Source organism: Garra rufa, chromosome 22 (assembly GCF_049309525.1).
Source record: "Garra rufa chromosome 22, GarRuf1.0, whole genome shotgun sequence".
Classification (NCBI taxonomy): domain Eukaryota; kingdom Metazoa; phylum Chordata; class Actinopteri; order Cypriniformes; family Cyprinidae; genus Garra; species Garra rufa.
The window spans coordinates 28,040,779-28,051,565 of record NC_133382.1 but is presented as its reverse complement, the minus strand read 5'-3'; the positions used below and the strand labels follow the sequence as shown (position 1 = coordinate 28,051,565).

At 37.5% G+C, this 10,787-nt stretch overlaps 1 protein-coding gene across 27 annotated transcripts in view; it reads left to right on the top strand.

Annotated features, from left to right (window-relative positions):
* Positions 1-10,787, top strand: part of tcf7l2 (transcription factor 7 like 2) — a 93,608-nt gene that overhangs the window by 67,604 nt on the left and 15,217 nt on the right. For 26 of the 27 annotated variants that reach the window (XM_073828866.1, XM_073828860.1, XM_073828859.1 and 23 more), the window contains 2 exons: positions 7,123-7,255; positions 9,960-10,062. In XM_073828866.1, coding sequence (XP_073684967.1) covers positions 7,123-7,255; positions 9,960-10,062 — 236 coding nt within the window. Of the gene's footprint in view, positions 1-1,212; positions 1,604-7,122; positions 7,256-9,959; positions 10,063-10,787 lie in introns of those variants that run through there. The other variant, XM_073828882.1, reaches the window with a different exon arrangement.

Below are 10,787 nucleotides of genomic sequence, written 5' to 3'. Positions count from 1 at the left end.
AGAGGGAGGGGAGGCAATTAGCTGCCACGTTGCCGGGGCTCTTTTACTTGTCAGGCCGGCTTTTGTGCGAGTCTTGTAGAGGACATTCCCAGGGTTTTGTTTTGGCATTTAGGGCCGAAGGACAGCAGCCGAAAAGCGGCGAAGAGAAAGAGAGGGAAAATTTAAGTGCTGGAAAAACCAGCATGCACACTTTCACAGTTTTGTAAAAATGGAGGTAAGATTTTGCTTTTAAATGTTTGAGGGAAAAAATGTGCAAAATAATTTTAGAAGTGAATTTGTCAAATGCAAATTGAAAAGTTTAAAATAGTTTTACAAATTACATTTGAAATTAAAAAAAACTAGGGAAAAGATAGAATTTTTTAGATTTGATCAAACAGAGTTTGATCAGATTAGGTTAGGAAAGTTTTTAATTAGATATTTCAGTTTCTCGTTTTTTGGTAAATGTGAATCCAGAGAGTTCATATGTAGAAAAATGATTTCAAACCAGCAAAGTAAAATAAAAAATACACACAAATAAAAATAAGTATCTGTGAAGTAGGTGCACCAAAGGCCTTTGTAGTTTTGTCAGGGCAAGGCCATGAAGAGTTAAATGTAGGAGCTTCTTTATTCCCCTCGAAAAGCAAAAGCGGGAATAAAACAATAGAAACAAGACCCCACATTGATGTCACATCCATGTCAAAACGGAGACAAATACCTTTCTCCCCTTTTCCTCCGTCCTCCCCCGGATGGTGGGCTTAGAGAGGGGACTGTCAGAATCACACAGCTAAGTGACTGCTTGCCACACTTTGCTGATCTTGCCCTCCCTTTGTGGATGTTGTTTTCTCTTGTCTTTTCTCTCGCTCTCTCTCTTTCTGTCTTCTTCCCTTGCCTTGCTCGCTTTACCTTGTTGTAGCCAAGGCTTTTCAAGCTGCTAGTTCGTCTTTGGGCATCCTGGAGGCACTGCAGAACCCACACAAACACACACACACACACACACACACACACACACACACACACACAAACTTGGACAGACACATGCACAACCATAATAAGCCTTTTTTTCCTAGTGGTTTTTCATGTTTCTTTGCTTGTGGGAAGACATCTCTGCAGCTCTGATAACTATCAAGTTCTCTTCATCTTAAAAAAAAAAAAAAGTATCACTTGGACCGACTGACCGCTGAAGGAAAAAACCTGACGGAGAAATGAGTGATTATCTGCCGGCGGAGGACAGGCCTTGCCGGACGTCCTAAGACGCAGCTCTCCAAAAAAAGAGAGAAAAAAAAAAAAACAGCCCTGCGAACAATGGCGTGCGCGTGAACTTCTGTGTGTGCGACCCTTTGGTGTGGGACACACACATGCGCCCGCTCAAACACAATAGCAGTTTTGGGAAAGAAGCTAAGGTTGAAAAAGAACAAGAAGAGAGGGAAGAAAGGAGAAATACTCTTATTCGTTGGCGGGAGTAAGAGGTGGAGGACAGGGGAGGAGGGCCGCGGCGCTGCTCATGTACCCGAGAGAAGGCCTTTCACTGGGGCTGGAGGAGAGGGGAGGAAAGACTGGCTCTCTGGCCTCTGGGCTGTCTCTCCTACAGCAGGTTGGCTGCTGGCAATTCAGTCTTAATGCCTGGGTAAGTGCTCAGCGCTAATACACACGCTGTTTTCACACTCCTGTGGCCTTTTTAAAATCTTCTTTCTGCTTTTGTTAGACTGACTCTGTGCCAGGATTGTGCTAAAGGATGCACTGTCATTTTAAGTGGCTTAAGATGTCTGTGAGTGTGTGTGTGTTTGGCATTTGAAGATGTGCGTTTAGGTAAAAAGTGTCTGATGACAGGGTTCAAAGTTTGGAAAGGAAGTAATAATATGTGTGTAATAAGTATTCTTGGTGCTTTGAAATTTGCATTTAAGAAAATTAGTTGTCATTTAATTTTTCTTTTTTTGCTTTGAATTGACATTTGTTAAATATTCATGCTCTTTTATGTTGCTTTCAATTTCATTAGAAGCTATATTACATTTTTTCTAATTTAATTAAAAAATTCTCATTTTTTAACTACTTGAGAATTTGATTTAGTCTGTATTTGTTTTCATATGAAGGAAGTAAAAAATTGGCTGTTTTTTTTTTGTATTGAGAACAGAAGAGAAGCTGCTATTTATATTTTCAAAGAGAGTCATAGTTAGGCATTTGTTTTGTTTGTATGTATAGTGTGTGTGTGTGTGTGTGTGTGTGTGTGTGAGCGAGTGGTGGGTGGAAGAGGGTTGTTATAGTGACGGTGACATCATCATACTTCCACATTCTTTTGAAGTTCTGTCTCATTTCGAGCTCTTTCTGCTTTGCAAGCGGCAGCGTGCATTTGGCTGCATCTGTTTCTTGCTCGTTTGAACATTCCCGTATGTAAATAAGCGTGGATGTTTTCTGCATTGTGTCCATTGCGCTTGGACGCGAGCCATTGGCACATACGCTTCTCGAGTTCAAGTCCTTGGCAGCTTTTTTTGCTTGCTCTGGAATTTCGCAGGCCTGAGAACCCCTCTATCCATCATGAGGATGTCACACCCCCTGCGTGTCCATACCCCCCCCCCCCTCCACCCCAGCCCCACTACAGCTCATTAGAGCCCACAAGCTCCAGTGACAACTCATCATATCATGCCGTAAAGCGGAGAGAGGCGCTCGGGCCCTCAGGGGCCACAAGGTCGCCACCTTCACATTTTGTCTTTAAATTGCTCTGCAAGGTGCCACCAAGCGGAAATGCAGCGCCAACAGCTTTTTCCTGCTGCTGTCGGGCCCTCTGTCTTCCTCTTTTTCCTTGTATCTCTTCCACAGGCCTCTTAAGAATAACCAAATGTCAGTGATATAACCAAATATCACAATTTTTTCAGCTGATGTAAGGTTTTACTTAGTATTGTGTACTTATACATTTTAAATTGTACATTTATTATGGAAATTTATAAAGTGAAACTAATTATATTCTGCTCTTAAATATTTAATTTCACAGTAAAAATATGTATATTTTTGTAATTATTTTTCTAACAATCGTCTGATGATTAACTTAAGACTTACTTAATATCAGGGTTCTTGTACATTTTAAAATATGAATGTTATGATTCATTTAGATTTTGATTATGGGAATTTATAAATAGTAAATATACTTTCTATGTTCTACTCTTAAATGTATATGTCTAAAAACCATCACCATCTCACCATCTTTATAAAATTATTGTTGTTTTACAATTACCTTTCTAAAAATGATTTGATGTAAAATTACTAGAAGTTGTACATTTTAAAATAAGAATATTATGATTTATTGTGGAAATTTCTATAGTAAATATATATTTTCTGTAAAATTACTAGAAGTTGTACATTTTAAAATAAGAATATTATGATTTATTGTGGAAATTTCTATAGTAAATATATATTTTCTAACTATGTTTTGGTTTTAAATATTTATGTCTAAAAAAAACTTTCACAACCTCTATGAAATTATTATTTTTTGTAATTATTTTTCTAATAATCATCTGATGTAAGGGTTACTTAATATCAGGGTTTTCGTACATTTTACGTTGTACATTTTAAAATATGAGTATAGTGATTTATCTAAATTATGATTTATTATGGAAATTATATAGTAGATGTATACTAACGTTTATACTAATGTTTTCTGCTCTTAAATATTAAATTGTTAAAAAAATACTTTTTCACAGTCACTATGAAATTATTATTTTAAAAGTATTTTTCTAATAATCATCTGATGTAAATTTACTTAATATCAGGATTCTCATACATTTTAAGCTGTACATTTTAAATTATATATTTTTTATAATTTATTGAAATTATAATTTATTTTGGAAATGTATGTAGTAAATGTATACTTTTCCAACTATGTTCTGTTCTTCCATATTTAATTGTCTAAATAGCACTTTTACAGTCACTATGAAATAATTATTTTTTCAGTTATTTTTCTAATAATCATCTCATATAAGATTTAATTAATATCAGGATTCTCATACATTTGATTATATTTTATCATTTATTGAATTTTTTTATGAATTATTGAAATTTATTGAAATTTATTATGGATAGTAAATACGTATTTTATATACATACAATGCATATTTTTCTAACTGTTTTCTAGTCTTAAATATTTATTTTTCTAGATAGAATTTCTTAAAGTCTCTATTTTAATGATATTTTACGATTTTTTTTTTTTTTGCTTTGTTGTTAATCTTACCCTGTAAAGTGGCATGAGTATTTGTGAAAGGCGATATATAAGTTATTAAAAAAAAAGATTATATGTATATAAAAATAATAACATTTACCAATTAATTGTTAGTAAAAAGATTAAAAACATTACAGTTTGTTGCTCAAAATGAGTGGGAACTCTCATATATTCTTTCTCTAAAGTGACAGTGTGTATTTTTTGAGTATAAAAAGTAATTCTTGTGATAACTAAAACACTAAACAACTGTCTGAAGACTCACCTAAAGATGTTAAAGGTTGAGAGAGAGTGTGTGTGTGTGTGTGTGTGTGTGTGTGTGTGTGTGTGTGTGCGCGCACATTACTTTGACAGGACAGAAGGACAGAATTTGATAGACGCTGCATCAAAATGAGTGTGACATGCTCTTCTTAGACAAACAGGTCTCTCCATGGCCTGTCCATTAAAACAGGCTAGGCTTTTGTAAGACCACCACTAGGGGTCACGACCCCAAGCAGAAACTGTCAATCTCATTGGTTCGAAGGAGGGTACGTATGTCTACAGATTTACTCAAATGCTCAATGGGTACACAGACAGATTTGATGATGAGCTGACACATTAAGAGTATTTACCTCTTCTACAAACTGATGGTTTTCTGAGGAAATACCACATTTAGAAACCTAGCTTTCTTTTTTAATATCACCATTATTATTATTATTATTATTATTATTATTTACCTGGTTATGCGAATTAGTCCTTTAGCCTTTTTTCCTCTGTGCAGTTGTGATGCTTGTGGTGGGAGGTATTGGCAAACGATTAAACAGGAAGTAGCCCGCTTTCTTTGCACATAATAGGGAAAAAGACGCCCACATATTTTCTTTGTGTTCCTTGTGTGGGTTTATTGTGCGTCTTGCTGGACCTCCGTGTGTCAGTCTCTAAACTCAATGAGTTGTTTAGAAGTAGGGTTTTAAAGAACGCTTATTCTGCGATTGTTAGCGTCCGACAGTACGCGCTTGTCCGCGACCATGCACGGGCGCGTACGTAGGTGGTCTTCCTCACTCCCCTGAGTTGCTAGAGACAATTAGCCACGTCTGGAAGAACAGGGGAAAGCCATCGTACAATAGCAACGAGGTCAATAGAGCCACATTCATTGTGGAGCTTTTCTTAAGACTGAAGACTTAATGGACCTGAATAGCACTCAGAAGGGAAATTGTTTGAAGAATACGTCTTTGTATGGTGATTATCCATTGCGGCGTGTTATTTTTGTCCCGCTGTGTGTCTTGTCCAGAAACGAAACAGAAAAGTGCTTGGGTGTTTTAAAATAAGTCTTTTAGTTGTCATTTTAGCAGGCGCGTTTTAGAATAAAAGTTGAGGAAATTAAATTTTTCTCTTCTTGCTGATCCGTTTAGGTGGAGAAGCGAGCAGAAACGCAACTGTAGCGAGTCGCGATAGCGTGCTGCGCTCCCCAGAAGCCAGATAAACGGGATGCCCGACTATTCTTCGCATGGCTGTGTGGCGTTTGAAAGGGGTTCTGTTAGGCCCAGTGACTGTGATGTAAATCATTTGGCTTGTCTCTGGGTGAATGTGGCCGCAGTGGACAGCCATTTGGAGCTGTCCCTCAATGGAGAGGCCCTGGACAAAAGAACTCATTTAAATGGCTACTAAAGCCTTTCAGCGCAGGGAGAATTGACAACATTCTTTCACATCATTACTGAGGGGGAGGTTACAGGGTAGCTTGCGGTGGAGGGGTGTGTGCGGCACCGTTCCCTTAATGGCAAACTCGTCAGCTGTGTTTGGCAGCTGTCATCATCCCCTTCTGCTGTTCTGATGACAGGTCTTTCTTTTTTAAAATGTATTTTTATATCCTATCTCTCCTTTAGTGTTTTTCTCCATGGCCTTGCGCTTTCCCTTTGCCATTTCTCTTTCTGTCTCCACGCTGTTTTCCACTCTCAGGGGCCCTGAAAACATCCCCAGAGCCCCTTTTCTTTCCCCAAGCAGCTCTGTTCAGTTCATTAATCTTTCATTGGGAATATGGCAGAGCGGAACGCCCCCCAATGCTGGAAGTGGCCTCTCTCTGTGCCTCTTTCTCCACGTTTAGAGGCCCTGGATGGATACTTCAACCTCTCAGGCCTGGGCCCTGGTGTCCTTCTCATTCTCAAAGCTTAGATATTTTAGTCTTGACAAAAGGATGGCTCACCTCTGCTTTTATAAAACACGTCCTGACATTCAACACCATTGTTTTTGAACAACATCTCAAGTGCTGGATTTAATTTGGCACGTTTTGGCACGTCTAAGACTTGCACAGCTGTCAATCAGACACACGGGCGCCTCTCAACTCAGGGTGCGAGATGTTTTCGTGTCAGCTTGCGTCGATTTATGCGGAAGAGTATCCCAGTCCACGTGTGGCCCGTCAAATCTACGGCACGGCAGTAATCTGGTTAGGTCGCGTGTACTGGGTATACACTAATGCCAGGCTATGCCTGAGCACCCCTCTGCTTGACTGTAATCTTGGGTAATTGAAAATGGGGCCTGTGCCACTTAAGAACACAAAGAGCAGATTACATAGCTAAAACCAATTTGACCAAAATGCAGAAATGGATTTTCTCTCTTCCCCTTCACCCCTCCTCTCCTATCTTTTATAATGCAAACCCTCCAAAACCAGACCCTGAAGGAAGAGGAAAGGGTGGGAGTGTGAGATGCGGGTAACCCAGAGGAAAAGAGGAGGGAGTGTGCTTAGACTTAGACTGACTGTCATTTGGTTTATTTCGGTGATAGTAAACGTAATGCAATCAGTCACTGTCTTTTATGCATCTGTTTGAATCAATAATGTGCACCTTAGAAAGCGGTTCATAGTTGAAATTGAGAAATTGACGCACAAGTGTTTTTTCCCTCAACCCAAACATGTATTAACAGCGTCCTCTTCTTCCCACCCCCTTCCCCTCTCTTTTTCTGTTTCTTGCCAGTCTAATAAGGTCCCCGTGGTACAGCACCCTCACCATGTGCACCCGCTCACACCTCTGATCACCTACAGCAATGAGCACTTCACGCCTGGGAACCCCCCTCCACATCTACAGGCAGACGTGGACCCCAAAACAGGTACATATGCATGCACGTCTTCTTTACATTCATGAATTTCAAAACAGCCAGGACGAAACCCAAGGCTAACCTTCAGGCCTGGTTAACTAACGGTGCTGTCAGGGTACACTGTATGATCTCGGCAGTCTACCTGGTAAGATGCATCAGAGCGTTTCGGAGTCGTCTTGGCTCTGGGCCAAGGTTGCACCCCTCCTTTTGTGTGCATGTTGAGATGGAGCTGTTGACCTGGGTCGGTTAAGCCTGTGGAGCCACTTGACTTCTGGGAGAAGTAACTGCGGGAAACCAAGAAACAAAATCTCAATCTTTGCCCCCTTTTGATGACACACAAATCGGACAATTGCGGAATCTCGATTTCCCTAGCAGGATGAAAACTGTATGAGCTTACTAGGAGCTTTACTAGGAAACTCGATTTGAAGGTTTATGCTGTATCTATCAGGAAAGGATTTCTCTTCAGGTGTGATATAATGTCATTTGGTGGTATGTTTCAGAATCAGATTATCGCACAGAGGGGCATTTTGCTTTTCTGCAACATTATACAGTCGAGCAGCTGCTCTTCAAAGCTGTCGACAACCTGCATGTTGATTTTACAGAGGGCTTTTTCTGCTCTCATAACAGACCTTATCACTAAGGGCCTCTTTAAGGACTCAGAGACTGTTTAATGTGCTGCTTAATGGCTCGCTTAATTGAGTTTAGAGTTTAATTAATTAACAAATTGTATTAAGACCGCTGTACGCAGTGTCAATGTGCTGTGGAGGCATTGTTTTCCTTGTTCGGCTAACATTTATGCGCGTCTCAGTCGTTTACTTTTAGATTGAGTTTTTATTTTTACGAAACTAGATTTATTCGATTTTGAGGTATAAGGTAGACACCGTGTCTGACCGAAGATAGCTATCTTGTTAGCATACGTTGTTGCTAAAAATAGAAACATCCAAAAATACGTTTTTGTTAATACAATACATATGTGTGTGTACTTATAGTGTATATTTTGAAAATATTTACATGTATATATTTATATTCATATAATTTATATTATATATATAATATATAAACACAACATATGTTTCTTAAATATATACACTGCTGCTCAAATGTTTGAATCAGCAAGATTTTTAATGTTCTTTTAAAACAAGTCTCTTATGCTCATCAACGTTCCATTTATTTGACAAAAATACAGAAAAAAAGTAATATTATGAAATGTTATTGCAGTTCAAAATGTTTTATTTTAATATATATTTTAAAATATAATTTATTTCTGTGATGTAAAGCTGAATTTTCAATAGCCATTACTCAAGTCTTCAGTGTCATGATCCTTCAGAAATTGTTCTAATATACTGATTTATTACTTTTATTATCAATGTTGGAAACAGTTGTGCTGCTTAATATTTTTTGGATCCTGGAATACTTTTTTCAGGATTCTTTGATGAATAAAATATTAAAACGAACAGTATTTATTCAAAATATATATATTTTTTTTCAAACAATGTAAGTCTTTACTATAATTTTTTATCAATTTAACACATCCATGCTGAATAAAAGTTTTTTTCAAAGAAAGAAAGAAAGAAAAAAATATTCACCCCAAACTTTGAAAGGTAGTGTATATTGTTACAAAAGATTTCTATTTTAAATAAATGCAGTTCTTTTTAACGTTTTATTCATCAAAGAATCCTGAAAAAGTATCACAGGTTCCAAAAAAATACGAAGCAGCACAACTGTTACCAACATTGATAATAAATCAGCATATTAGAATGATTTCTGAAGGATCATGTGACATTGAAGACTGGAGTAATGATGCTGAAAATTAAGCTTTGCATCATGACAATAAATTCTATTTTAAAGTATAACGAAATAGAAAACCACTATTTTAAATTGCAATAATATTTCACAATATTACAGTTTTTTACAGCCTTGATGAGCAGAAAAGTCTACTTTAAAAAGCATTAAAAATCTTACAGATCCCAAACTTTTGAGTGGCTGTGTATATGCATGTATGTGCATTTATATATACATAAAAATATACACAGTACACACATATATTATGTGCACAAAAGTTTTTTTTTAATGTGATTAATCGCGATTAATCGCGATTAATCGTTTCCCAGCACTAGTTGTAATATATTCTATGGTAACATGTGCTATTGTAAACTACTGAATTCTTATTTAGGGTTTGTTTTTGACCTTCTAGCCACCACATGTATGTGGTTAATTGGCCGTTAAACTCTAAAAGCAATATTGAGAGTGTTTCGGCACTTGAACAGACATCCGGCGCTAATGTGTCAGTCTCTCTTAGCACGTGGTGCGGTGTTTGCGTTGTTGACTTGTGAACCTCAATTATCGCCCGTTGTTAATCCTCTGATTCGATAGACAAATGTGACAGGGCTCTGTATTTTTTCCCCTCTCCCCCGTGTGCCATACAACATCGTGGCTGCCTCCACAAGCTTTGATCAGAACGTGTGATTTAGAGCTGTGCATGTGAGCTCAACCTCCTCCCTCTCCCACCTCCCTCTGATGTTGACTTTGTTCAATTGTGTATCTCACAAAGGATAAATTTAACACTTAAACTTCATCGGGGAATTTCTGTGTCAGGACAAGAGCAGAAACATTTTCACACACACACACACACACACACACACACACACACACACACACATACACGTCTCTCTCTCTCTTCATTCTTTTCTTTGCGTTTTTTATATTTCTCTTGCAGGAATCCCAAGGCCTCCACATCCTTCAGATATATCCCCCTACTACCCCCTGTCACCTGGCACTGTAGGCCAGATTCCCCATCCGTTAGGATGGTTAGTACCACAGTAAGCAGCCCAATTTTATTCCTCTTTTTCGTCTTTATGATTGTTATTAGTCTTTGAAAATTATTGAGTGATTATTTGTGACCCTGGTCCACAAAACCCGTCTTAAGTAGCACGGGTATATTTGTAGCAATAGCCAAAAATACATTGTATGGGTCAAAATGATAGATTTCTCTTTAGAATATTAAGTAAGATCATGTTCCATGAAGATATTTTGTAAATTTCCTCCCGTAAATATTAGTTATATGCATAGCTAAGAACTTCCTTTGGACAACTTTAAAGGCGATTTTGCACTCTCAGATTCCAGATTTTCAAATAATTGTATCTCGGCCAAATATTGTTCTTGAGTAACAAACCATACATCAATGAATAAAAAAAAAAAGATCCTTATGACTGGTTTTTGTGGTCCAGGGTCACATTTGTTGTGCTGTTATAACATGATGTAAAGTGCGGTCCAAAGTCTGAGATCTTAAAAATGCTATTAATTTATTTTGAATTTAAATTTTTTTATATGTATTTTTAAACATTCTTAAAATATTTAATTTAAAATATATACATTTTTTCAATGTATATTGTATTTGATTTTTACGGCTTGGAGAACCGGACTTTTGGGCTCCGCTTATATATACTGTGACATACATATTTGTGACCCTGTGACCCTGATATTTGTGATATTTAGATGAGGATATTAAGATCATGTTCCATGAAGATATGTAGTAAATTTCCTA